The sequence below is a fragment of the Nansenia antarctica genome (assembly GCF_963989245.1).
Source record: "Nansenia antarctica genome assembly, chromosome: 4".
In the NCBI taxonomy this organism is placed as follows: Eukaryota; Metazoa; Chordata; class Actinopteri; order Argentiniformes; family Microstomatidae; genus Nansenia; species Nansenia antarctica.
In genome coordinates, this window is record NC_137689.1 from 69,127,934 (window position 1) to 69,154,808 (window position 26,875).

The 26,875-nt window shown below is 45.6% G+C and overlaps 2 protein-coding genes across 2 annotated transcripts in view; both read right to left on the bottom strand.

The window, feature by feature from the left end:
- Positions 1-18,252, bottom strand: part of ass1 (argininosuccinate synthase 1) — a 31,197-nt gene extending 12,945 nt beyond the window's left edge. The window contains exons 1-9 of the mRNA XM_080530255.1: positions 18,168-18,252; positions 17,389-17,518; positions 14,933-15,001; positions 13,709-13,897; positions 11,146-11,202; positions 10,827-10,901; positions 10,344-10,414; positions 10,113-10,143; positions 923-1,013 (exon numbers count right to left, since the gene is read on the bottom strand). Coding sequence (XP_080386381.1) covers positions 923-1,013; positions 10,113-10,143; positions 10,344-10,414; positions 10,827-10,901; positions 11,146-11,202; positions 13,709-13,897; positions 14,933-15,001; positions 17,389-17,490 — 685 coding nt within the window. The 5' untranslated portion in view covers positions 17,491-17,518; positions 18,168-18,252. The remainder of the gene's footprint in view (positions 1-922; positions 1,014-10,112; positions 10,144-10,343; positions 10,415-10,826; positions 10,902-11,145; positions 11,203-13,708; positions 13,898-14,932; positions 15,002-17,388; positions 17,519-18,167) is intronic.
- Positions 18,253-19,097: 845 nt separating this feature from the next.
- On the bottom strand, positions 19,098-26,408 carry surf4 (surfeit 4). Its single transcript, XM_080528639.1, has 6 exons — positions 26,248-26,408; positions 23,734-23,920; positions 22,256-22,332; positions 21,942-21,985; positions 21,427-21,613; positions 19,098-21,162 (listed from the first exon to the last, which is right to left on the bottom strand). The coding sequence occupies exons 1-6, from the start codon at positions 26,293-26,295 to the stop codon at positions 20,896-20,898; spliced, it is 810 nt and encodes a 269-aa protein (XP_080384765.1). The 5' UTR covers positions 26,296-26,408; the 3' UTR covers positions 19,098-20,895.
- Between the last annotated feature and the right edge of the window lie 467 nt (positions 26,409-26,875).

The window sequence follows — 26,875 nt, forward strand, 5'->3', positions numbered from 1 at the left end:
GAATCCCGTCTGGAACACCACCACTAGTGTGCCCTTGAGCAAGGCACTTAGCCCTAAATTACTCCAGGGAGACTGTCCCTGTAACCTCTAATTGTAAATTGCTTTGGATTAAAAGTGTCTGCTAAATGGTTTAATTAATTACCCACCAACATGCACTACTAACCCAGCTGATTCTAATTAGCACAGGTAGGAGAACTCATTAGCGGCATAAGCTGGTTTAGTGCTTTTTCTTACTGTGTTCAATACCTTTTTCCTGTGTCATTCCATTTTATTGCACATAGCTTCTTCTTTTTTTTTGTGCTTTTTTAATGGATTGGAATGTTCCAATTTCTTTAGCTGTGTAGTTTTATACCAATACCTGGTCTAAACTTCATGTGAATAGCTGCAATGGAAACGTGCTGAATTAAAAACATTGTTGATGTGTTGAATACTTATTTCCCCCCCCTGTATACGACGGATCCAAGTTCTGTGAGATCATAAATCACCCCCTGATCTGAGCTGCTCCAGGGTTACGTAGAGTTGAGGGCCATAAAACTGTCCCGTTCCCCTCTGATCACAGGCGGGCTGGACATGACACGCTTCCGGGCCGGGCCAGTGCGGGCCCTCGGGCGGCCCTGGTTCACACAACAAGTTTGGTGTGGGGTCGTCCTGTCCTGGTCGGACTGGTGTCTGGGTGGTCATTGTGATACTTTTTCTTCTTTTTAAAAAAAAAAAACAGCCAGGGTAGTAAAAGGGAGGCAGGGAGGCAGGGTGTGTGTGTGTGTGTGGTCAGCAGAGAGACTGGCCTTGGGGACAACTCTTGAGAGCCAGAGGATCAAACACATCATGGGAACAGACAGGGACACATGGATAGAACACACACACGGGCAAGGATATAGACACACACACACACACACACACACACACACAGACACACACACACCTTTTTTGAACTCGATCTCCAGCTGGTCTGGGCTGTTGGGAGCGTCCTCTGGGTTCTTGGTCATTAGGTAGAGGTCAGCTGGAGCGTGGCTCTGAAACACACACACACACACAGTGTCACACAGTGTCACACACACACACACACACACACGTTAGTTGTGTATTTCAGTGGGATATGTGATTGTGTTTCCTCCCATAGTACCAGACTAGAGAGAAATAGAGAAATACAGAGAGACAGAGAGAGAGAGAGAGAGAGAGAGAGAGAGAGAGAGAGAGAGAGAGAGAGAGAGAGGGAAAGAGAGAGAAAGAGGGAGAGAGAGAGTCAAGAGTGTTTCTGGAACACAAGAGTCACCTAGATTGAGGCTGAGACAGAGATTGTCTGTGTGACTCAATAATAGACTCCAGAGATGTGGCAGAGGGAGAAGGGAGAAGATGATGGGTGAAAAAAAAGAAAAGAAAAGAAAGAAACCTTTAAAATGCCATCAGGATTTTGAGTGGAACTGCAAAAATCAATGTTCCATTTTTCTCCTCTATTTGGTTTCATTTTCCCTGCTTGGCCTTTCACTGCAGGGGGTGGAGAAGTAGATGAGAGAGAGAGAGGGAGATAGAGAGAGAGGGAGGGAGATAGAGAGAGAGGGAGATAGAGAGAGAGGGAGATAGAGTGAGTGAGAGAGAGAGAGGGAGATAGAGAGGGAGAGAGAGAGAGAGAGGGAGACAGAGAGAGAGGGAGATTGAGTGAGAGAGAGAGGGAGATAGAGAGGGAGATAGAGAGAGAGGGAGATAGAGTGAGAGAGAGAGAGAGAGAAGGAGATAGAGAGAGAGATAGAGAGAGGGAGATAGATAGAGGGAGAGAGAGAAGGAGATAGAGAGGGAGAGATAGAGGGAGAGAGAGAGAGAGAGGGAGATAGAGAGAGAGATAGAGAGAGAGATAGATAGAGAGAGAGATAGAGATAGAGATAGAGAGAGGGAGATAGAGGGAGAGAGAGAGAAGGAGATAGAGAGGGAGAGAGAGAGAGGGAGATAGAGAGGGAGAGAGAGAGAGGGAGACAGAGAGAGAGGGAGATTGAGTGAGAGAGAGAGAGAGGGAGATAGAGAGGGAGAGAGAGAGAGAGGGAGATAGAGAGAGAGGGAGATAGAGTGAGAGAGAGAGAGGGAGATAGAGAGAGAGAGAGAGAGAGAGAGAGAGAGATAGAGAGGGAGAGAGAGAGAGAGGGAGATAGAGTGAGAGAGAGAGAGAGAGATAGAGAGGGAGAGAGAGAGAGGGAGATAGAGTGAGAGAGAGAGAGAAGGAGAGAGAGAGGGAGATAGAGAGAGAGAGAGAGAGAGATAGAGAGGGAGAGAGAGAGAGAGGGAGATAGAGTGAGAGAGAGAGAGAGAGGGAGATAGAGTGAGAGAGAGAGAGGGAGATAGAGAGAGAGAGAGAGATAGAGAGAGAGGGAGACAGAGAGAGAGGGAGATAGAGAGAGATAGAAAGAGAGAGAAGGCCCCAATCCCCTCAAAAAGCGTACGCCTCACAAGGCAAAACACACCTGACACTCTGACAGGAATCTACTCAAGCAACGGAAACACTCAATATTCACCGACCGATCCACCGACCGATCGCAAATTCTAGAGTAAATCTCTCCCACTTCTTTTCCTCCTCTCCCACTCCCAGACTTTCTGACTGGCATTCTCTTTTTATTCATTTCCTTTTGCAGATGAAGAATTAATGGTGAATGGGAGCCGCCGCTCGACAACAAACCTCCGTCTTTCCCCAGTAACACCAAACTTGTCCAGTCAGACAGACGTTAGTCATGTTTCCAGTGGCGGGGGGTGGGGTAGGGGGAGGGGGGGGGGGGGGTGGGGGGGTGGAGGGGAGCGGGAAGCTGTCCAGTCGTGTGGTTGGTTGGGGTTGGGGGACCTTGGGTGTGTCGGGGCCAGGGGCTCGCCTGCCGACCGTGCTTCTCCGCAGCGCCGCCAATTACACGGCAGTTGGGCCAGACGATGGCCGCTGTCTCCTGAGCTGAGGCAAATTGCAGGGGAACTATGCAAAATAACCACTAAGCGCATTTAAATGGAAACCTTTACCAGACAAAAAAAAAAAAAAAAATCATACAATAACTAATCTCTCTCTCTCTCTCCCCCCCCTCTCTCTCTCTCCCTCTTTCCCCCTCTTTCTCTCTCTCTCCGCTCGCACACGTCGGAGGATAAACGACAGAAGAAAAAAAAACGCCTTTCCTTTTAACTAAACGCCAAAATTGACTTTGAACGCTTTTTATCCTTTTATTTTCTGCCTCAGTGCGTCGGAAGACGACAGAACAGCAGGGAAATGGGGGCCAAATGACGACTACTTTAAAAAGCCATTTGAGGGACACTCTTAAAGAGGAGGAGGGGGAGGAGGAGAAGGAGGAGGAGGAGGAGGAGGAGGAGGAGGAGGAGGACAGCATGTATGTAAACTGGGAGTGAGGGGCTCTGTGTGTAGGACTGGGCCGAGTTGGGAGTCTGAGCCACTCTAGGGTGGTTCTGTGGTCTGGTTTCACGGGCTAGAGAGGTAGGGCTAGGATCCAAGGGTCGGCCCGTACTATAATCCAGTTTGGGAACGGCGTGCTTGACACAATTATTCAGAGCGCAGGGTTTGAACATCTCATGTATTAGTGTTTGGGTTACGTAACCCTAACCCTAAAAACTACCCCCCCCCCCCCCCTGCACTAACTACAAATATATTATATGTTTCTGTTGTTGAATGCATGACACATGAAGAAGGCGAACGGTGAAAGGTGTCCCTCCACGTCATGAACAGCCAACACCCCGCCACACCGGACAGCATGGTGGAGGCCAGGGGAGGCTGGTGGAGGTAGAAATCGGAGGACGGGCTCAATGTAAATGCATGGAATGGAATGAATGAGAATGGAATGAGATAATATTGGTATCAAACACATAGGAATGGTATCCAACATCATTTCTCATTCCATTCCATGCATTAACAATGAGAAAGTCCTCTGATTTCTACCTTCGCGAGTCGAGTCTTAGGTAGGCTTTCTTAGTATAAGACAAGGAAAAAAAGCAATAAAATGGGGGAATATTACTTAAAATAAGCAGAATTATCTGCCAACAGAACAGGAAAATTACACTTGCCAAGATAACACGTAAAACAAGTCAAAGATACTAGTGCAGTCAGTGCAGACAAAAAAACAAGCATATAGCCTTGATTTAAGATATTTCATCTACTTTACTTTTTGCAGGGCAATAACCACCTTATTGAACATAAAGGGTGACAAGCACATCTCGCCATGAGGACGGACACTACACAGACCTTCTGAAGAGTCAGAATATCAATTCAAAACAATTCTAAAGCTCAAGGCCCTCGCAAACACATGCAAGCTCACATGGGGGAATCAGAGAAGCAGAAAGACGAGGGTGGACGGAGGAGGAGGGGGAGGTGGAGGAGGGGGAGGGGGGGTGGGTGGAGGGGGGGTGGGGGGTGGGGTTTGGGGGAGAGAGAGAGAGAGAGAGGGAATCATTTCCAGTGCTTACAGATCGATGCATTTCAATTCAAGCCCCCCCACAGGTGGACCTGCCCTGAAGCCTGAAAAGAGGAAAAGGTAGAAATGGAGAGAGAGAAAAGAGAGAGAGAGAGAGAGAGAGAGAGAGAGAGAGAGAGAGAGAGAGAGAGAGGGGGGGGCATTGGTGGCAAATGGGGCGTGAAGCGCCCGCCATCATGTCCCCCGTGCTCGGTCCCCTCTGCAGGATGTGCGGCTGCAGCCCCCAGAGAGGCCGTGGCATGAACTTAAAGCCAGTAAATTTCCACACGTTAGCTGCCTCATTGCCTTTCAATCGAGTCCGATAGCGTCCAAAGAAAGGCAGAGGTGGGTAGAGAGAGAGAGAGAGAGAGAGAGAGAGAGAGAGAGAGAGAGAGTGAGGGGGTGGATAGAGAAAGGGACTGGGAGGGATGGCAACAAAAAAAAAACTGGCCCATTGGGTCGGAAATGACACTTAAATCAGCACGTCTCAAGACTACTCGCCTTCTCTGAGATGCATTTTGTAAACATGGTGAAGTGAGAGGACGGAGCGTACCTCTGATGTCTGAGGACTCATGTTCAACACCCTGCCACGTTCACATTTGGTTAACGTTGTCATCGGGAGGCCTTCTCTCTCTGAGACGCTTAGCGACAGGACCACGACCACCCAGACGCTGCTCTTAAAGCAAAGCACTAGCATTCCTAGCGCTAACGTAGCGCTAACTACGACAGAGGCAGACACAGATACACAAACACACAGACACAGACACAGACACAGACACAGACACAGACACAGACACAGACACAGACACAGACACAGACACAGACACAGACACAGACACAGACACAGACACAGACACAGACACAGACACACACAAACACAGACACAGACACAGACACACACACACACACACACACACACACATGCGCAGACACACACACAGACAGACACAGATACACATGCACACACACACATACACACACACACACACACACAGACACAGATACATAAGCACGCACACATGCACACATGCACACAGACACAGACACAGACACATACACATACACATACATATACACATACACATACACACACACACACACACACACACAGACACACACAGACACACACACAGACACACACACACACACACACACACACACGACACACACACACACACACGACACACACACACACACACGCACACACACACACACACACACACACACACACACACACACACGCACGCACACACACACACACACACACACACACACATCCTTCCCCTGCAGGCAGACGAGAGGACGAGCAGGGTCAGGTCAGCGACCACCACCAACAGACAACAACAGACAAGGTTTAATTTCCTCCCAGTAACAAGGCGGCCTGTTACGCTCCCTACACTTCACCAACACCAGCGGGTAGTCAGGCCCTGATCAAAGGCTCCCAGCGTTTACACCACAACAACCTTCTCCTTCATAGCCAGGCAGGGGTCTCCCTGGGCCGGGGGACACAGGGGAAGCTCTGAGACAAGACCTATCATTTAGACTGAGGTGATGTTTTAATGACTCCTGACAAGTGTCACACTGCCTCGGGGCTCTGACCAGTCAAGTGAGAGAGAGAGAGAGAGAGAGAGAGAGAGAGAGAGAGAGAGAGAGAGAGAGAGAGAGAGAGAGAGAGAGAGAGAATATATTTGTTTGTGTTTCGGGGGACAAAGTGGAATAGCGGAGTGTCTATCAACTGTGACCGCTCACTTGATTCAATGGAATCAAGCTAAATATGTGTTGACGTTACAAATCAACTATGGTTTAGGATTTACTTAGCAGAAGAAAGACTTGGCATCGCAAAAATATGTGCATTCAAATTCATTCAAACTTTTGTTTCATACTAGAATTAATATCAACCTCAACCCACCCAGCCGCCACAAAACCTAATCCTCGGGCCTCGCCACTGACCAGACAAACTTGGCTCTGCACAATTGTATTGTATTGCCTTCAGACGTTGCCGCCCGTATCAAACATTTGTATGTTTTTTCATTGTATCAAAACACATCAATCATATCAACTCCAGCCGACCGGCGGCTTTCAAACCTAATCCACTAAACCACAAACACTTTAACAATCAAGTCAAAAGTGACCGGATAAACACAATGTAGCTTAGCGCCAGCTACTAAACACTACAGTAGCTAGCAGCTAGCGGCCTCGGGGGCTAACCAGGAAGAAGAAGAAGAGCACACTGGGGGTAATTGCAGTGTAACCCGACCCTGGCTTCCTAGCTGGGCTTATCAGGGGGAACATGTGAGCGACCATTTGGACATTTCCTAATCTGTGTGTGCCTGTGCCTGCCGTGGGGGAGAGAGGGGGCCTTTGTGCTACAGGTGGGCGGTATGTGTGTGTGTGTGTGTGTGTGTGTGTGTGTGTGTGTGTGTGTGTTGCTCTGGCCTTGAGGCTGTAACTAGACTCCCGACAGGAGGAGACAGAGATACAAAGAGGACACACCGGCGTCCAGATGACCTTAATAACATCTATGTAGCGGTGTTGGTATCAAACACACATGTATTTAATACCACACGTGTACTGTTTTGATACTGCACGTGTTTGGATACCACACATGTTTCACACCACTCCACTGCATTACAATGAGCCGGTCCTCCGATTTTCTACTGTACTCCACTCCTCTCTACTCCTCTCTACTCTACTCTACTCTACTCTACTCCTCTCTACTCTACTCCTCTCTACTCTACTCCTCTCTACTCCTCTGTACTCTACTCTACTCCTCTCTACTCCTCTCTACTCTACTCTACTCTACTCTGCTCTACTCTACTCCTCTCCACTCTACTCCTCTCTACTCCTCTCTACTCTACTCTACTCTACTCCTCTCTACTCTACTCCTCTCCTCTCTACTCTGCTCTACTCCTCTCTACTCTACTCTGCTCTACTCTACTCTACTCTACTCTACTCCTCTCTACTCCTCTCTACTCCTCTCTACTCTGCTCTACTCTACTCCTCTCTACTCTACTCTACTCTACTCCTCTCTACTCCTCTCTACTCTGCTCTGCTCTACTCCTCTCTACTCCTCTCTACTCTACTCTACTCTACTCCTCTCTACTCCTCTCTACTCTACTCCTCTCTACTCCTCTCTACTCTACTCTACTCTACTCCTCTCTACTCTACTCTACTCCTCTCTACTCTACTCTACTCCACTCTACTCCTCTCTACTCTGCTCTACTCTACTCTACTCTACTCTACTCCTCTCTACTCTACTCTACTCTACTCTACTCCTCTCTACTCTGCTCTACTCTACTCCTCTCTACTCCTCTCTACTCTACTCCTCTCTACTCCTCTCTACTCTACTCCTCTCTACTCTGCTCTACTCTACTCTACTCTACTCTACTCCTCTCTACTCTACTCTACTCTACTCTACTCCTCTCTACTCTACTCAACTCTACTCCTCTCTACTCCTCTCTACTCTACTCTACTCTACTCTACTCTGCTCTACTCTACTCAACTCTACTCCTCTCTACTCCTCTCTACTCTACTCCACTCTACTCCTCTCTACTCTGCTCTACTCTACTCTACTCTACTCTACTCCTCTCTACTCTACTCTACTCTACTCTACTCCTCTCTACTCTACTCTACTCCACTCTACTTTACTCCTCTCTACTCCTCTCTACTCTACTCCTCTCTACTCTACTCTACTCTGCTCTACTCCTCTCTACTCTACTCTACTTTACTCCTCTCTACTCCTCTCTACTCTACTCTACTTTACTCCTCTCTACTCTACTCAACTCTACTCTACTCCTCTCTACTCTACTCCTCTCTACTCTGCTCTACTCTACTCTGCTCTACTCCTCTCTACTCCTCTCTACTCTACTCCTCTCTACTCAACTCCTCTCTACTCGTCTCTACTCTACTCTACTCTACTCTACTCCTCTCTACTCTACTCTACTCTACTCTACTCCTCTCTACTCCTCTCTACTCTACTCTACTCCTCTCTACTCTACTCCTCTCTACTCCTCTCTACTCCTCTCCACTCCTCTCTACTCTGCTCTACTCTGCTCTACTCTACTCTACTCTACTGTGGTTCTTCCCTAGGCGTGATGGGGCCAGGTCTGGTTTCTCTTGACACTACATTTCATGTACATGCTGTTTCCTCAGTAACCGACAGGCACCTCTCTTAACCTAATCACCCGGAGAGGATTGTTTACAGCCGGCCCTGAAAATGTGATTAACTGAGACAACACTCTTTCAAACAACTTAAAAACTCATGAGAGAGCAGGAGCTGTGGTTAATAAATGCAAATTACTGAATTATTACAGTCTTTTCAATCTCTCAAAGGATCATATCACGCCTCGGGTAATGTATTCTAATCCAGTTACCATCTTTATCTCCCACACCATAAATATTTCATCGCTTTTAATTCCATTGATAAATTCATTGTGAGAGTAAAATGGGCTGGAAAAGAAAAAGAAAACCCATGAATGAAATCAATTACACAATACTGTCATACTACGCACCGCGATACTATTGAGTTGTTTCTTTTCAGCGCATTTCTCCACAGGGCGAGGGGCGAGCGAGCGAGCGAGGGAGAGAGAGAGAGAGAGTGAGAGAGAGAGCGAGAGAGAGAGAGAGAAAAGGCTGTGTTACAGTGATGCCCGCTCCAGAAGCAGGGGGACCCCTCGCCTCTTCTGACACCTCGTCCAATAGGCCGCTCATCTGTCTGCCCCCCGCCGCCTTTGTACTTTACTGTTACTGGTGACATTCTGGTGTCACGGTGTCACGGTGAAATGGGTCCCTCCCACGTCGCAGCCCGCGGCGGCGCAACCCCGAAAACAATGGCCCTCCGATGAGACGAGGGACCCAGGAGGCCCAGCTGGGCGCGACGCCCTAACCCTTCCCCCAGCTCCCATGAAATGGTGAATTAGGCGAGGCGTTTCTGACGACAAGTCAGTGTCTGTGTGTCCCAGGGCCTTCCCAGGGCCTTCCAGCGGAGCGCCGGGGGAGAGACGAGGGAAAGGATGAGGGGCGCGGGTCGTTGGGAGCGACCCTGAGCGTACTGCCTTGACCTCTGACCCCCGTGAGATCAAACTATCTCTGTCCCACTGGGGGTGTTTGGGGTTGTGTCCGTCTGTCTGTCTGTCTGTCTTGGAGTTGACGGGAGAGTGAATAGGGGAGACTTTGTGATCTCCGCTGGGTTAGATTCATGCTAGTGAACTGTCTCCGTACTGCTAATGTTTTGTACTCATTGTATTAACGTCGGGTAGTTCGCAAATATACCTAAACTGTAAACGTGAAGAGAACGTCGAACATTAAAAGGTCTAAAAGCCACCACCAGGCAAACAAGGAGGTGTAGAAAGACATACTGTATGTTGTTATGACCAAAATTATCAACAGAGCAAATGAATTAAATAAACGAATTAATTGTTAACAGCTATAGTGATGTACTCTGCTATTGCTGAGGAGTTCCCTGGTATGACTCAGGGACAGCAGGAGTTCACAACCTGTTGAATCTGGCACTGGACACATGAGTGGGGGGAGGAGGAGGAGGAGGAGGAGGAGGAGGTGTTCAAGACCACCATTGTCCTGTGTGCGTCCCTCCTCCACAGAGATGCCTTATGAACGTGTTCATCTGTTCAATCTGAGGTTCAGTGTCAGTACAGTACCACGGATGTTCTAACATCACGAACAACCTCTTACCTTGGGGTTCTCCAGTATTCCCGACTCGTAGCTGTCAAAATAAACAATTATTGTGTTATTTTTTGGGTGAACGCAAAAGAATATCGATTTTTTTTCTTTAGTTTAGTGCGTGAAAAATAACGAGACACCATAAGTTCAAACGCTCCTATAAAGATAAAGATAAATCGTCCTTTACTTGACGTTGACCTTTATTTCATACAGTACCAGAAGGTATCTGGAGTTAATTCTTACCTGATGTGCATGAGGTTAGCATCCATGCTCCAGGGGGCCTTGGGAGTGACGGGCACAGGGATGCCATTTTTCTGCAGGAAAACAGACACAGTTTGCGGAACATTGATTTACCCAATGATTCAATGGGGCTGAATGTTCACTGTTACCAATGGGAAATCGAAACGTCTGTCTGTTCGGCATTGCAACACATCTTTGCCAAACACCAAACACCACCCCCAACTGTTTATTTTTTTTTCACAGCTGTACTTTGTGATTATCCTCTACACAAGTCCTCCTATTATCCTTAAAATAAAATCCAAATTGTTTATTCAATTCATGAGGGAGGACGGGGGGGACAAGTCTTTTGTGGTGTTTTGCAATGTGGACAGTCAGGGTTTGGAATGATTGCTCAGCTCCTCCAGAAACACACGCCGCCGTCACACTTCACCGAAACACCATGAGTGCCCTCTAGTGGCCCAGGGGAGGTATGACACTCTTTTTTACCTCAGCATATTCCATCAGGTCCTTCCTTCCACGGAAACGGTTGTAGAACTCTGGGATCCTCCATGGAGCAATGATCTGAGGGGAGGGAGGGAGGGAGAGAGAGAGAGAGAGAGAGAGAGGGGGAGGGAGGGAGGGAGGGAGAGAGAGAGAGAGAGAGAGAGAGAGAGAGAGAGAGAGAGAGAGAGAGAGAGAGAGAGAGAGAGAGAGACAGACAGACACAGAGAGAGAAGGCCTCAGTGTGGTGCATAGGAAGGGATACTATACGACTACGGAGTAGTCCATGTCCAGAACATGGTTAAGGCAGGCCGCGGGAACTCACCTTGACATCAGGGTAGAGGGCATAGCAGGTAAGCTCAAACCTGACCTGGTCATTTCCCTGAAACAAAAACAGAACTACTCAGCCTCAAAATGTTACAAAATAATGTGTCATTAAGGAAAGAGATCCACAGACATCGATACAGTTAAGGTTATCATTGCAACTCAGACTGGTACTTACTCCCAACATCCAAGACTCAAGGCGAGTCAGTTGGACAATCAAGACAACTTTGAATGAAGTTCCCATGGGGAAACAACCTCAAGTAACCATAGGCTGCATTGAGCAGCCTTTGTCGCCACCTAGTGGTGTAAACAGGACACTACATCCCTCAACCAGGGTTCATTCCAAGTGACAGGACAGTGACTCTGGAAGCCATTGTGGTAGTTGAGGAAAAACTAAGGGGACACCACTGAACCGACCAGCAAACAAACGTTCAAATGTCGTTAATGTTGTGGTTACGGTCGGGCACAGTTTGAGGTTTTACCACCACCACTAGTGTGCCCTTGAGTAAGGCACTTAGCCCTAGATTACTCCAGGGAGACTGTCCCTGTAATCTCTAATTGTAAGTCGCTTTGGATAAAAGCTTCTGTGTAGGATAAAATGTAAATGTAATGCAATGGGATGCTTGCCACAAAAGGTCCCTTACGTACCTCTCTCCCTGGTAGTGGAGAGGGTTAAGAGAGTCATTTCACAGAGAATATGGAGAGGAACGTTTCTCCCAAAAATATACTAAATATTCTAGATGAAACATGTTAGAATGCTTTCTACATTTATTGATCGTTACTTTCTAAATCCTTTCATTCAGGACAGCTAGGGGGAGGTAAGGAAGAGCCAACGATGAAGTGATCAAAATGTACATCATTTTGTGGCCTGGGGTGGTCCAGTGGGCTAGCACCGTGGTCTACTGTGCACACATAATGTCGGCATGGGTTCGAATCCGGCTCATGCCCTGCTGTCATGTCCTCTCCCCCTTCTTCTCCTTACTTTCCTGTCTGTCTTCACTATATCTGTCCAATAAAACAGGGACTACCCCACTCAGAAAAAATAAATGTACATCATTTTATGGGGAGACACAGACAACGTTCCTGACGAAGATCCTTGTAGGATGGAAACTAGGGCTGGGTATCGCCACTGATTTCCCAAAATGATTCTATTTCGATTCACAGCTCCCGATTCAATTCGATTCACGATTCGATTCGATTCGATTCGATTCCGATTCGATTCAGTTCCAATATCAATTTTCCTTGAATATGAAGAGATTCTCAGAACTAATGCTATAAATGGTTCAAGGAACCCTATAACATGTATAGCATTGTTAAACATATCAATGTTTACATTAAGAATCGACTCCAAAGCAGTTACATGAATGTACTTCTTATTGGAACATAAATGAACATCATTGACCAACATTTTGCTAAATCAGACACTACTAAAAGTGCTTTTTAACGTGCTTTACTGCAGCCAGTGTAAATAAAGGGGCTACAAACATAGCCTATCGGTAAACAAGACATCACATATCCCTCAGGACTGTCTCAAATAGCTTATTTGCATAATATATATACAAAATAAAAATGTGCAAAACTCAAACGAAAATAGTGCAATAGATGAGGGTATTTTGGGGAACAAAAAAACACATTGTAAACCATAATGTCCATGAAACTAAAGCCCTTCATTACTGCTTTCTCACTTTTTGGAGATTGGAAGATTTTATTCAGGAATAAACATAATTGGAAAATCAATGATTATTAAAATACTGTAGTATACAGTAACAATACGTTTGTGGAAACACCACAAATCTACGGAACCACTTATTGAGGCATCACCCTGACGTGAAACATGGAAAAGCGGATCCGAAACAAGCCTTGCTGATAAAGTGGCAGGCTGATGATTGTCAGGTACGAGTCCATTGCTCTGGATGTCCAGCTGTCACACGTTATGGCAACTCTCTGCTGGCTGAAGTGAAGTTGCGATGTCACGTTTCACCTGCGCGGACATGTCTGGGACGATCACTTCAGTCAACTGTTTGCGTGTCGGTAACACGTAGCGTGGTTCTAGTACACTGACAAGGCTTCGAAAGCCAGCATTTTCGACAACGCTGTCCGGGCGTATATCCTTGCAAATAAAATTTGCTACAGCCTCGTTAATTTGTTGGGCACGCGGATAATTTGATTGTAATTTGCAACCAAACGTCTTTATCAGCGAGGCTTGTTTCGGATCCGCTTTTCCATGTTTCACGTCAGGGTGATGACTCAATAAGTGTTTCCGTAGATTTGTGGTGTTTCCACAAAATTTAACCTCCACTGCGCACAGCTTACTTTGCTTTGCTTTTGTCCTGCTCATCTCTATCGCCATAATTTGTACATCCAAAATGCACCCAGACATCTGCCTTTAAGCCTGGTGGTGACTTGAGTGTCCCTGCCAACGCCATGTTTGAGTGCTTGAGTGTCCCTGCCAACAACCCCCCTCACCTTCCCCGTGGCCCCATGGAAGACGTACTGCCCCCCCCCCCCCCCCCCTCACCTTCCCTGTGACCCCATGGGAGATGTACTGCCCCCCCCGCCCTCACCTTCCCTGTGGCTCCATGGGAGACGTATTGTGCCCCCTCCTGGCGGGCGATCTGGACCTGGCGGCGGGCGATGCAGGGGCGTGCCACCGAGGTGCCCAGCAGGTAGCGGTCCTCGTAGATGGCGTTGGCCTGGACCGCCGGCCAGATGAACTCCTCCACAAACTCCGCCCTCAGGTCCTCCACGAACACCTAGGAGAAGGAGGAGTACAACAGTCAGCGGGGGGGGGGGGGGGGGTGCGTTCACAGGCAGCATTGAGCAAACGCTCAATTATGAACATCTCAGGAAAGGTTATATAATAAGTACTTTTACCGTGTTTGTCCTAATATATCTATGTATTATGTGTATTATGTTCAAATGTTTGCACAGTTGACCCGCAGAGGGGCCGGGGGTCCTCATGGCTGGACGGTCATTTGGGAGCTGAGGCGGTAAACACACCTGACCCCCTACAACAACATCTCTGTCCACATTCACCAGCAGACGGACAGACAGACCGTCTGGAATGTGCAGCAGGACATGTATAGACTAACCGGGATATAAATACATGTCATCATGGACCGCTGAAACATTTCCCTGTTTTCACACAATATATAATTCCCATAACATATACGGTAACCCTGTTATTATATGACATAATAGCCTTTGCTTGTAAATGTGCACGGGAAGAGAACGGCAGAGACAAGGGTATGGAGATGGACCTTCTGTCTGCCAGTCTTCTAGAGATAGATGGATAGAAATAAAAATAGAAATAGATAGATAGATAGATGGATAGATCTATCAGATAGCTCTCACTATCACTATCATGTTTTAGATCACTATTTGCACCTCTGGTTTGATGCTAAACTGCATTTCGTTGTCTGGTACTTGTACTCTGCAATGACAATAAAGTTGAATCTAATCTAATGTAATAAATAGATGGCTAGATAGATAGATACTTAATTGATCCCTGTGGGGTAATTAAGGCGTTACAGCAGCTCAGACAACAAAACAACAACAACAACAACATCAAAATAAAGTGACAATTGAATAATAGGCTGAATAAAATAGATAAAAATACAAAATATTCTGTGTGATTGTTCACATGACTATGCTGTTGAGAGGTAGCTCGTCAAAAGCATTCCATTGTGCTGCGTTTACTGCTGTATCCTGTGCCTACGACGAATACATTTAGATTTTGATTTGCTACTTGGTTTTTATGTCATGTAGTCATCTTGTCAGTGTCTCACCTTCTTGGCTCCCAGGCTTTCTGCCTTCTTCTTGGCAGCTTCAAAGTCCTCGTCCTGTCCGATATTGGCCTGGAAGAAGAGAGACAAAACCTGTTTACACAGAACACATCTCCCAGGAATTTCCCAGGTCACTATTAGCCTATATCCTATAGCTTATATCGTCTTTGAGTGTCTAGAAAAGCGCTATATAAGTCTAATGTATTATCATTATTATTATTATTATGATATTCCAAACGGCTCCTAAAACAGCAGGCGTATATCCTACCATATCCGCTACCTGTTGCTGAGTAAAAACAAACAACAACAACAACAACTGGCTGTGCTCTCCGAAAGTCATGCATATATTTTCGAAAAGTAATGTTTTTTTTAAAGTCAACCAGGAAATAAACACGTCATATCCTCCGTTTCCATGACAACGGACGAGGCCGAGGCCGCTTCCTCCATCGATCGTATCGGAACCTGTAAAAATCCCTGTCGGGTCAAGCACCACGGACCCTCGAGTCAACAGCGACCGACCAAGATGCATCAGTCCTCTGAATTCATGCGTGAACTGGAAGCTGCTTGTGACATGAAAACAAAATCACCCAACAAATCTATGTATGAATGAGCTATGCATTGAAACTCAATGAGAAACGCTGTATACTAATGCTCCCCAGTGCTCTGCACCGAACAATATAACGTTTAGACTACAAACTATTTTGTTGCCTGCCTAATTGCACTTTTTTTTCTATGTGCAGGCTTTTTCCTTTCTTATTATTTACGTAGCCCCTGTTATGGAGGTTATTTCGGGATGTTCTGGGCACAATGATCTCTAGCCTTCGTTGAAACTCAATGAGACCTTTCAGATTTAATTAATTCCATACGCCCCGTCTCCTCAGAAAACAATTTCATTGTCTGTCCCTTCCATCTCTGACCTCACTCCCCAGGGGGCCCACCATAGCCTGGTGTCTGGTGGGCAGGTCACTGATTGGTCACTGATGTCCTACAGCCAATCATATTAGCCCTCTACACACAAAGCAGGACTCCAGGCCCAGGAGAAAACCACTCCATGCATATCATCAAGAAACTTGCTGATTCACTGTGTTTCTCAGAACCAGTAACCCATAAACAGGTTTTCAAGGACAATCTGGCAGAGGTATAACGAATATGTAATGAATATATAATGAATGACTCATCCAAGCAGCAACACGGGGGACTCTGTTGTTTCATAATCTAACGCCAAGACGACTGTCTGAACATCAAAACGAAATTGAGGAGAAAAATGTTCAATATTTGTTTTACAAGCCTATTGTTCCACACCAACGCACGCCTACACTTCTGTCTGCCTCTGTGGCCTTTCTGCATACTTGGCCTCTGGTTTTTATAAGGGTTTCCTATCACAACAATAACACAAGAGCAGACATGCTTTAGGGATTTCAGCAGGAACAACATGTGCCGACACACACACACGGACACAACGACACGCACACAACGACACGCGCACACTGACACACACACACACACACACACACCCCGAGACATATTTATTACTGAATTGTTGATTGTTGCTGACTGCTGTTGTTGTGTGTGGAGCAAGATTCCAAAACATCATGTCAATTACAACTGTATGCGATACAAGTGACAATTTGATTTGATTTTGATTTGACACACACACACACACGTACACACACACACACACACACACACACACACACACACACAGACATACACAGACACACACACACACACACACACACACACACACAGATATACACAGAGACACACACACACACACACACACACACACAGAGACACACGCAGAGACACACACACACACACACACACACACACACACACACACAGAGACACACACAGAGACACACGCAGAGACACACACACACACACACACACACACACACACACACAGACACACACAGACACACCTCTATGCAACCACTGAATAAAGAGTTGGACAGGAGGCAAATGTGCCCTGCGAGCAGTTCTAAACAGGCCTAAAGAGCAGAAAGTTAATCCAGCCAGCTTTGTGCTAGCACTGCCGCCATTATGCTGCCAAAGAAGGACGCCAACTCATTGTGAGGCGTCAACTCATTGCTGGGATTAATCCCTGTCTTTTTAAAGCACTACACCATACACATATTTACAGCTAACAGAGCTAAATGAATGCACTTTCAGAGGGTTTCCCTGATGTTCAAAATGCCTACCTCAGCTGTGTGCCAAAACACACACTACCCTAGCATTGAATGAAGCGTGTACTGTGTACCGTGTACTGGCCATGCGTTTTAGGAGGCATGCTAGTGTAGACACGTTGAGAGACAGTAAATAGAGACACAGAGATACAATGAACAAGAGCACCAACTGAGAGCCCCCACTCCCCAGCTACGGCCCCCCCCCCCCCCGAACACCTGTTGCACACACCTGTTACCCCCCCCACCCCCCACCCCCCCTCTCCCCCTTACCAAGTATGTTATGACATCATAGCCTTGCTCTTTAAGCCAAACCAGGATACAGGACGTGTCCAGTCCGCCACTGTAGGCCAGAACCACTGTGCCTTTAGACATGGTGATGATGTTCCTCTGACGTAGTCAACTGTGGGAGTCAAAATGTGGGAGAAATAATCAAATCAAATTTAAAAAAGTTTCACATGATCAAACAAGGAAGTGTTCTGTATGGCTGACTGACGCTTAATAGCAAGAAAAACATAATCACGTCTCATTCTCATAATTCTAATGTCATATGTCGGTGTAATAGATCATTTACATGAGGACAAGAGGTGTTTCAGCAGAACTTTTTTTTTTTTAAGCGGTCCAAAACGAAAGGCAATCAAAGCAGCCGAAAACACCCCACGATGCTTAGTGACAGCAGAGAGGGAATGAATTCGAGCAACAAACAAATAACCTACAGTACATTTCATGATTTATTTAACCACCCAATCATGAAATGCACGAAAACGACTGCAATAAAAAATACGTTGATGACATCGTGCAGAATGAGAGACTTACACAGTATCGACACGTGGGCGAGATATGAGGATGATGACTATCTATAATATGAAGTACAATTCATATTCAATTGGCCTGCATCATAGTTTAGTTTACAATACATTAGCCTCATGGATGTGTCTCAGATTATGCCTCGAGCAAGACATAACATAGATAGGACCATCAATTTGAATATGTATCTACCACGGGGGAAACATTTGACACATTAGAAGAATACCTCAGAAATGTAAACTTACGTGCTAGATATAGCGTAAAGTAGGTGTACAGTTCTCTCTTGTATTCAAGCCTTCCCTCCACGACGAACGGGTGTGTATGAATTTGTAGCGTATGAATTTGTTCCGCTAGACTAGACATATGATTTGGTCCAGCGGATCAACAGCCAATCAAAAGCCAACTTCGCTTAGAGGGGCGTAGCAACAGGTACCCCACCCCCCATCACAAACACAAAGAGAGAGAGGGGGGGGGGGGGGGGAGGGGGGGAGGGAGAGAGAGGAGAGGGAGAGAGAGAGAGAAGAGAGAGAGAGAGAGAGAGAGAGAGAGAGAGAGAGAGAGAGAGAGAGAGAGAGAGGGGGGAAAGACAGAGGGAGAGAGAGAGAATTATAATTCTGAAAAGAAAGCCTTGTGGATTGTCAATACAGAAATGCTCCATCACAAATTGCGAGAGAGAGAATTCCAATTCTAAAAAGCATTTTGACACCAATCCATACAGAAATGACGCAAAATCAAAATGCGAGAGGGAGAGCAATACATGGACTATTTATTCACATTAAATATAAATGATATATATTATATAATATAATAGACACTCACCGAATACTTGTACACCTTCTCATTCATTCTGGTGGTGTAATAGTGTGTAATGTAATGTTTTCTTGACACGCTTTGGGCATGTTAATACCAATCAACCATCACTTGAATGCCACAGCCTATTTGAGTGTTGTTGCTGACCTTGTGCTCCCCTTCATGGCCAAAATGTACCCATCTTCTAATGGCTACTTCCAGCATGATAATACATCATGTCACAAAGCAAGTAGTCTCAAACTAGTTTCATGAACATGACAATGAGTTCAGTGTTCTTCAGTGGCCTTCCCAGTCACCGGATCTGAATCCAATAGAACACCTTTGGGATGTGGTAGAATGGGAGATTCACAGCTTGAAAGTGCACCAGAAAAATCTCCAAGAATGATGCAATCATGGACCAGAATGTCAAAGGAATGATGCAATCATGGACCAGAATGTCAAAGGAATATTTCCAACATCTTGTGGAATCAATGCCACAAAGAATTGAGGCTGTTTTGAGAGCAAATACCCAATATTAGTAGTGTTTGTAATAGAATGTTTGGTGAGTGTATAAATGTATGGAACCAATCTGCTTAATATGAGATCAGAAGATTAAAGACAACCATTTTCTTCCATTTCTACAGCTGCTATGCTGAGAAAAATCCCTCAATGAGTCTACAAAATAGCCGAAACCTATCGCTACACCTCTGTGTGATATGTGACATCACTGTGGGACATCCCACATACCAGACAGAGTAGGAGTTTCTGGTGATAACAGGGCCTACTGCCAGTCACTTTGGCCTTGACTCTACCTCAATCTGGTCGTGGTGGACTCGCTAGAAATCCCTTGATTTTCATAATTTAATTCCGAATACATGTGAGACTGAGACCACACAGTCACATTTTTAATGCATTTTTATTTCTTTGCCATGATCTCAGAAAAAAAAACAGAAAACTAAAAAAACAAATAATCAAAAATACAATATAAACTTCTGAAAATCAATACACTGAATATTATTCTTTTTTTCTTATAGAGAGCAAAAGACGCGGCGTAAAGACAAAGTCGAGGTAACTACCGGCTCTGACCAGTTGTTCTTGCTTCTCTAGATTGTAGAATATGGCGTTTCACAAAATGTCCCCCTCTTGCCTGATCACACACACACACACACACTTCACTTGTGAGGCTTTAGCCCCAAGACGTACAGTACAAAGTGCCCAAAGAAGAGGTCTGGTGATAACAACTGTGTTTCTATATTCAAATCAATCACATCTTCAAATTCACCACTTTTAATAGTAGTTTATAACGTACACAACCCCTGCAATTCATCCCCCTGGCCTATACGATCTATTAGTCCACGAGGACTAGATCAGTATTGTAAGCATAATAAGTACTGGGACTTCTGGAGAGGGAAGATGGCCGTCTAGAGGGTGAGGTTTCATTGCCGGAGGTCTCGGGATCGATATGGTGAACGCCTCACAGATAGTCCAAAAGCCAACATCAGGAAAAGACAGATGTCTTGACAGGCAACCGAAACTGATAGACTTAACTCACCGCTTTGTTGCTTTATTACAAATATGGTAGTCTTGTGATGGCAGACGTTCGAGCAGAGGCTACGCATTTGGTGGTTATATCTGAAAGGTTAGGGTAAACATATCCTGAATACAAAGTCATATTCATACCTACCTTCCCAGAGACAGAACAAAGATACTGTATATCTTTTTTTTTAAACTCCCAACCATCACTCATGAATTACTTTAGGCTATCTTTGCGTGTTTGACAGTTTATTCAAAATCAACCTTTTTTTTTTTGCCACCAAAATAAAAGAATGAGGGGACATAAATAGGTGTATAAAAAAATCCAGTATCAACCGTTTTGAACTCATAAAAACAAACAGCAGCTCAAAAAAAGAAAAAGAAAAAAAAGAAAGAACAGAAATAACAATACACGACAAACGGGCGGAGCCAAGAGCAGGGGGGCAGGGGCAGGGGGTGTTGAGTTGTTGTGGTTAATGTGATTGGCCAGAATCAAAAACATGTAATAGTAGTACTGGTACCCTGGGGTCCATCCATGTGTCCTGGGGGGGGTCAGATGGGGGCTTACTGCAGCTAGTGGTGCCTGTGTGTGTATCTTATCCTCCTCTCCTCTCCTCCTCCTCCTCCTCCTCCCCATCCCCCCATCGTTATCTACCACTCCTTCTTCTTCTCATCCATGGACACGCCCCCAGGCCCCAGCGCCACGACCAGCAGCAGCCCTCCGATCACAGACGTGGTCTGGAAGAAGTCGTACTTGAGGAAGTCGTGCATGGGCTTGTAGGCGGGGACAGTCCAGAAGGCGTTGAAGTAGACGTTGATGGCCAGCAGCCATATGACCAGGGTGAGGGCGGCCAGCTTGGTCTTGAAGCCGATGGCCACCAGGACGATCAGGGCCGTGCCCACCATGTTCTGGAGGATCTGTCGGGGGGTAGAGGAGGAGGAACGTGAAGGTGAGGCCATAGAAATAGAATGAAGTAGAACAGACTCAAGACTGAGGTAATCGTTATTGTGGCATGTGTAGAACACAGAGAAGAAGCTTCATCTTGCCCTCTGATTGAGTGTCATTGTCGCTGTAATTGCTTCAACCTATCCAATCCTCTCAGATCTACAGGGGTGGCTAGCGAGCAGGGCACTAGGGGGCCGGTTTGGAATTCTGCAAGAGTGGTGGGCTGTGCTACTCACCGAGAAGAAGTTGGCGTCGAAGTGCAACAGGGTCATGAACATGAGGACCAGCAGGACTCTACCGCCCAGCTGCATGTACTGCTTTGGCGAGCTCTCTCCCATGGAGGGGACGCCAGCGAACATGCTCTTGCCTTCAGAACGAGACTCTGCCAGCAGCAGCAGGAGGCCTCCGCCCAGGGCAAGGTTCCTGGGAGAGGAGAGGAATGGAGAGAAGGGAGGAGAAGAGGGGAGAGGAGTGGAGAGATGGGAGGGAAAGGAGAAGGGAGGGAGAGGAGAGAAGGGAGAGAGAGGAGAGAAGGGAGGAAGAGGAGAGAGGAAGGGGGAGAAGGGAGGGAGAGGAGAAGGGAGGGAGAGGAGAGAAGTGAGGGAGGAATGGAGAGTAGGCAGGGAGGAGGGGTGAAGAGATGACAGTCAGAGGCCAGGGGTTTGATTTATCATGTAAACATGTTAAATATGCCGTCATAACAAACTAGCCTTCAATAAAACACAGACACGTTGTACAAGAATGGACCTACCTCATCAAGAATTTAAGGTCCCATAAAATGCTGTACGCAACAGTCTGGAAAAAAAGAGAAAGAGCATGATCACAAACCTCCAGCAAACATAGCAAACTTTCACAAGAGGGAGCAGGGAAAGTGTCAAAAGTGATTCCTTGATTCCTTGTATCCTCTATCCTCTCCCCCTTCTCAAAACTCATTGGAGGAGAACAGATTGGGCTCCTCCCTTCAGACCTTCTCCTCCAATGTGTTTTGAGAAGCAGAGGAGAGAGGACGCAAGGAGTCTAGGAAAGACTTTTGAGATTTGGCTGTAAGGCTCCAAACGTCCTCACCTGTAGAGCTATGATTCCAAATAATCCGAAGCAGGCATACTGTACAAAATTTCTACTGAGGATGAGAACGCAGCCACCTGGAGGAAAAACACAACAACCACAGCCTGAGGTTAGAGTCACACCTTGTCTTTTTTTATTTTTAAAACATAGCATTTTCTATACATTTTAGCCTTTTGTCAAACACACAAACTGCATTTTACATCACTAAAAAAGGGACCTTTCAGGGAGTTTTTGGCTTGGCTTGACGTGACGTCAGAGTGTGTGCCGTTATCTCCTTTGTTTACACAATCGAGAGACGACATTTTGTTCAATCGGGTTCAAGATGAAGCCCATCAATGCGCATGCTCCTAATGTTCTTCTGTGGTGTTTGACAAAATGTTTAGCGCCATCTACTGGGCTGCCATTGCATACTTATAAGCATTTGTATAACAGTGCTTGTGTGGACAGGATTTTTTCTTTTTTGAGAACTAAGGAGGAAAAACCCTGTCGTAAAAAATACCCGGGTATGTGTGGACTGGGCCGCAGACACATGCTTGCATGCTTCCACATCAGCACTAACCACCTACAAGCCACAACACTGCCCCCTGCTGTTAGACTCTAGAATTAAGTCTGTTTTTCAGACTTAATTCTAGAGTGCTTCCTGAAGTTTTTTATATATTTTTTTTCCCTATAAGGATGAATTAAATAAACTCAACCTCAATCATGTGATGCCAAAGCTAAACCTAGACATTATATATATATGTATGTATATATATATATATATATTACATATGTATGTATGTATATGTATATATGCTATATTATAGTATATATACTATAATTTGTATAGTATAGTATAGTGGATAGTGTACATAGCCTTTATTTATGTAAACCAGCTCTTTTCCATTCTTTTTTTTCTTTTTTTTCCTAGCACCAGGGGAGCCCCCCCTCCCAAATTTCATTGTTTGGTACCTGTACTATATCAATGACAATAAAGACCATTCATTCATTCATTCATTCATTCATTCATTCATATGCCTTATAATGGCAATTACTCTCTCACTTCTACACCCGGGGTCCCCGACATGGAGTGGACCTCCATCATATCCACTAATTTCAACCTCCCACCCCCGCCCCCATTGACAGATGACAGATACTAGATGTAATAGGTATCAAAATCAAAAGTCATAGCAATGCTACGATTGTGTGATGCAGTGCGTGTGATTAAAAAAACAACAATTAAATATATAACACTAAACCAGTCAATATAAGTGTACCAATACGGTGGAATATATATGTTACGGTACATGTGGGAATACGGTACATGTGGGAAAACTAGGGTTATGGTTAGGTGCTACGTCGACTTGGTACATGCTGGCATGTCTAACCCTAACCCTAACCCTACCCCTAACCCTACCACCTAACCCTAACCCTAGTTTTCCCACATGTACCGTAACATATACACAGATCAACATGATCAATATGATCAACATTCTCACCCAGCTGTCCTACGAGGTTGAGCAGCACGAAGCAGGTGGCCAGGAAGTAGCCGCAGCTCCAGGTGGCCTCTATGTAGTCCCTCTGCTCGTTCCACTGGAACCACATCCTGATGCCGTCCTCCAGGAAGGTGCTGATGAGGCACAGGCGGGCCAGGTGAGGCAGGTACTGCTTCGTCACCCGCAGGAACTGGGAGGGCAGAGGGAGACGGAGACACACACACACACACACGTAAGGATGTAGAGGATGTTAATTATACAACACAGGGAGGGGAGAGAGGGGGACATGGAAAGTTATATAGGACATTATCGGACACAGGGAGGGGGGGAAGAGAGAGAGAGAGAGAGAGAGATAATATGCAGTTTGAGATTATTCTTCTGTCATAAATTAGATAAATACTTTATTGATCCCGAGAGAATTCAGGCGTTAAGAGCTCAGACCACAAAGCAATAAAATAAAGTGACAATTGAATAATAGGCTAAAATAAAAATAGATACAAATGCTAAATAAAGATAGCCCAATAGACATTTGGGACCTTATTTCCAGTAGGTAACATTTCACATTCTCCAGCCTGACTTGTCAGAGGAGGAGCTGTGCCGTGTTACTGTGGCAGGCAGAATAGATAGATATTGTTATTATCGGGGATTACAATCAAGTCTTTCAACGAGGAACTCTTACATAACCCTTTTCACTATTTCAATAGAGATTAGGTTACTCATTGAAATGATGTCCTATGCTGGTTTCATTTCAATCTCAGAGCAGTATTATTAAGTATAACAGTGTATAACAGGACGGAGGAGGAATAAACAAAGTAATGTGTCCAAATTCTCAACAGGAACATTCTGTTCTCCTGGCCTCCATCTGCCCTTTGTACCAATAACAATGAAATGAACTCCTGCTATGATCAAGGTAGCGTTTCATAATGTCGGCCTACACTGCTCTAGTTTACGCCCAAAAAAAAACACATTTCCTCCCCAAATCTAGAAGCAGAGACTAGAGAAAGGGAAGCAGATCTACCTGCTGCCCCTCCCACTTAAGAGTCCACATCAGCACTCTGCCAGGCACCGGCAGCCAATCATACTTCAACAACTCCCACATAAGAGTTCTGAATGGGAAGGCCAGGCAGCCAATCAGAATGGACCCGAGGGTACCGTGACAACCTGGAAATGGGGCAATAGTGACTATAGCCTATATTGGTACAACACAGTGTACAGTGAGGACAGACAGTGAGGAATATATAGTCCTCCCTTGTACTAAAACACTATCATAAAGTACATCTGTCTTGAAATATAGGCATAGTAAGTTCCTAACGACTGAAATATAGCACTAGGCTGTCATTAACATAACTTCCTGTCTTGTTTCCACTTCCAGACAGGGCAGCAGTTCTGTAACCTGAACTAAGGGGCTTCTCAACACAGCTCCCCTTATAGACTGGAGAATTCCAAGGGGATTGGAATTCAACTTCATCTGCAGTGCAGGCATCCAGTGCTAACAGTAGCCTACAAACTATGGAGGACACACTGAAAAATAATCGATTCAACGTTTCTTGCTTCCTCCCTAGTATAGATTTCTCTCTCATTCATTCAATCATTCATTCATGTTCACTCTCTCACACTCTCACACTCGTACACACACACACACACACACACACACACACACACACACACACACACACACACACACACACACACACACCTTTGTGTAATGACATAAGAATGGGACTCCTGAGAGCCTGGACCTACAGCATGCATCAGAAGGGATGGGGCAGCTGAGTTCATTAGAACCACATGTGTGTTAAGGAGCGTGCAACAAACAGGGGCAATGCAACAACAAAAAACGACATCGCTTGTTAGTTAGTTAGCGATGTATATAAGCCCTCAATACTTATTGAGCAATCACACTACCGTTTCACAACGCGATTAGGACTCCTAATCGTATAGGAATTTCACCAATGACTTGTCTGCTGCAATGGAAGAAGAACATTTGATAATCCAAAGCGCACAGCCAGGCGAGGTACATGAATGAGAACCAGATCAGATGCTCAGCCCACTGCCCTGATTGTCAAATTGGCAGGCCACCAGATTAACCCATCAGAGTTTCGTGTGTCGTTGTCAAAGCACTATCTTCTATCTTAACTGTAGTAACTAAGTTATTTTCAACGAATGTGACCTGCCAGCTATGCGTGAGCTTTAGTTAGTGAGCTACTAACGTTGGCTGATAGAGGCGTTAGGTTAGCTAGCCAAGTTAGCTAATTGGACATTGTTGAATCTACTCGCTAAGCTACAAGTGTGTGGGGGTGAGGGTGGGGGGGGCACACACAAATGTTGATCTTTCCAGGACATAGGCATATTTTGTGCAGCTTTCAGCAAACTGGTTAGTTCACATCTGTGCGAGCTAAGCTAAGCTAGCTTGACTGCCTGGTCGTCAAGGTGCGAGTAGTGCTATTATAGCATCGCATGCTAGCTAAGTTATCGGAGAAAAAATATATACAACAACCCTGACAAAAGGTTAGTTACCTGGTCCGCAAAATCTTCGGCTGTGTTCATGAGTTCCTCCTGCCCCATGTCTGACGATATCGAGGCTTTATTCTATAGGTGAAATGTGTCCGAGTGACTTTTCTCGTATCTTCAAACTGTCCCTCCACCGTTATTTACTTGAACAAGTCTTGACAGTCTCGATGGAGAAGGCCGCCTCCGCCCCACAATGCCCCGCGCGGCGATGACAGCCCCCCCTAGCTGGTGCGCCGCGCTCCGCTGCTTGCCACGTATACTGATCCAGGGGGCTGTCTGTCATTCACACCTTGTTTACTGTTTTTGCCCCCATGTAAACAAAAACAGAAAACAATTACACAGAACATTCCTAGGTGTTATATAATATGATCTAGTGTAGACTAGACTGCATGAGTGTAAGCAAACATTGAAGTAGCATGACAGAAAACAAACACCACAATGTAAACAGTCTTCTAGCATATCACATAATCAAATGCATCAATCATATTCTACCATATAAAAAAGATAAAGAAAAGGAAATGCATTGTCATGCAGTCGATATAACGTAATGCAGATCAATTGATCTAATGTTACCCTAGCTAGAGTGGATCATGCAGGTTCTCTGTACAATCCATGTTGCATGACAAGGAAATAG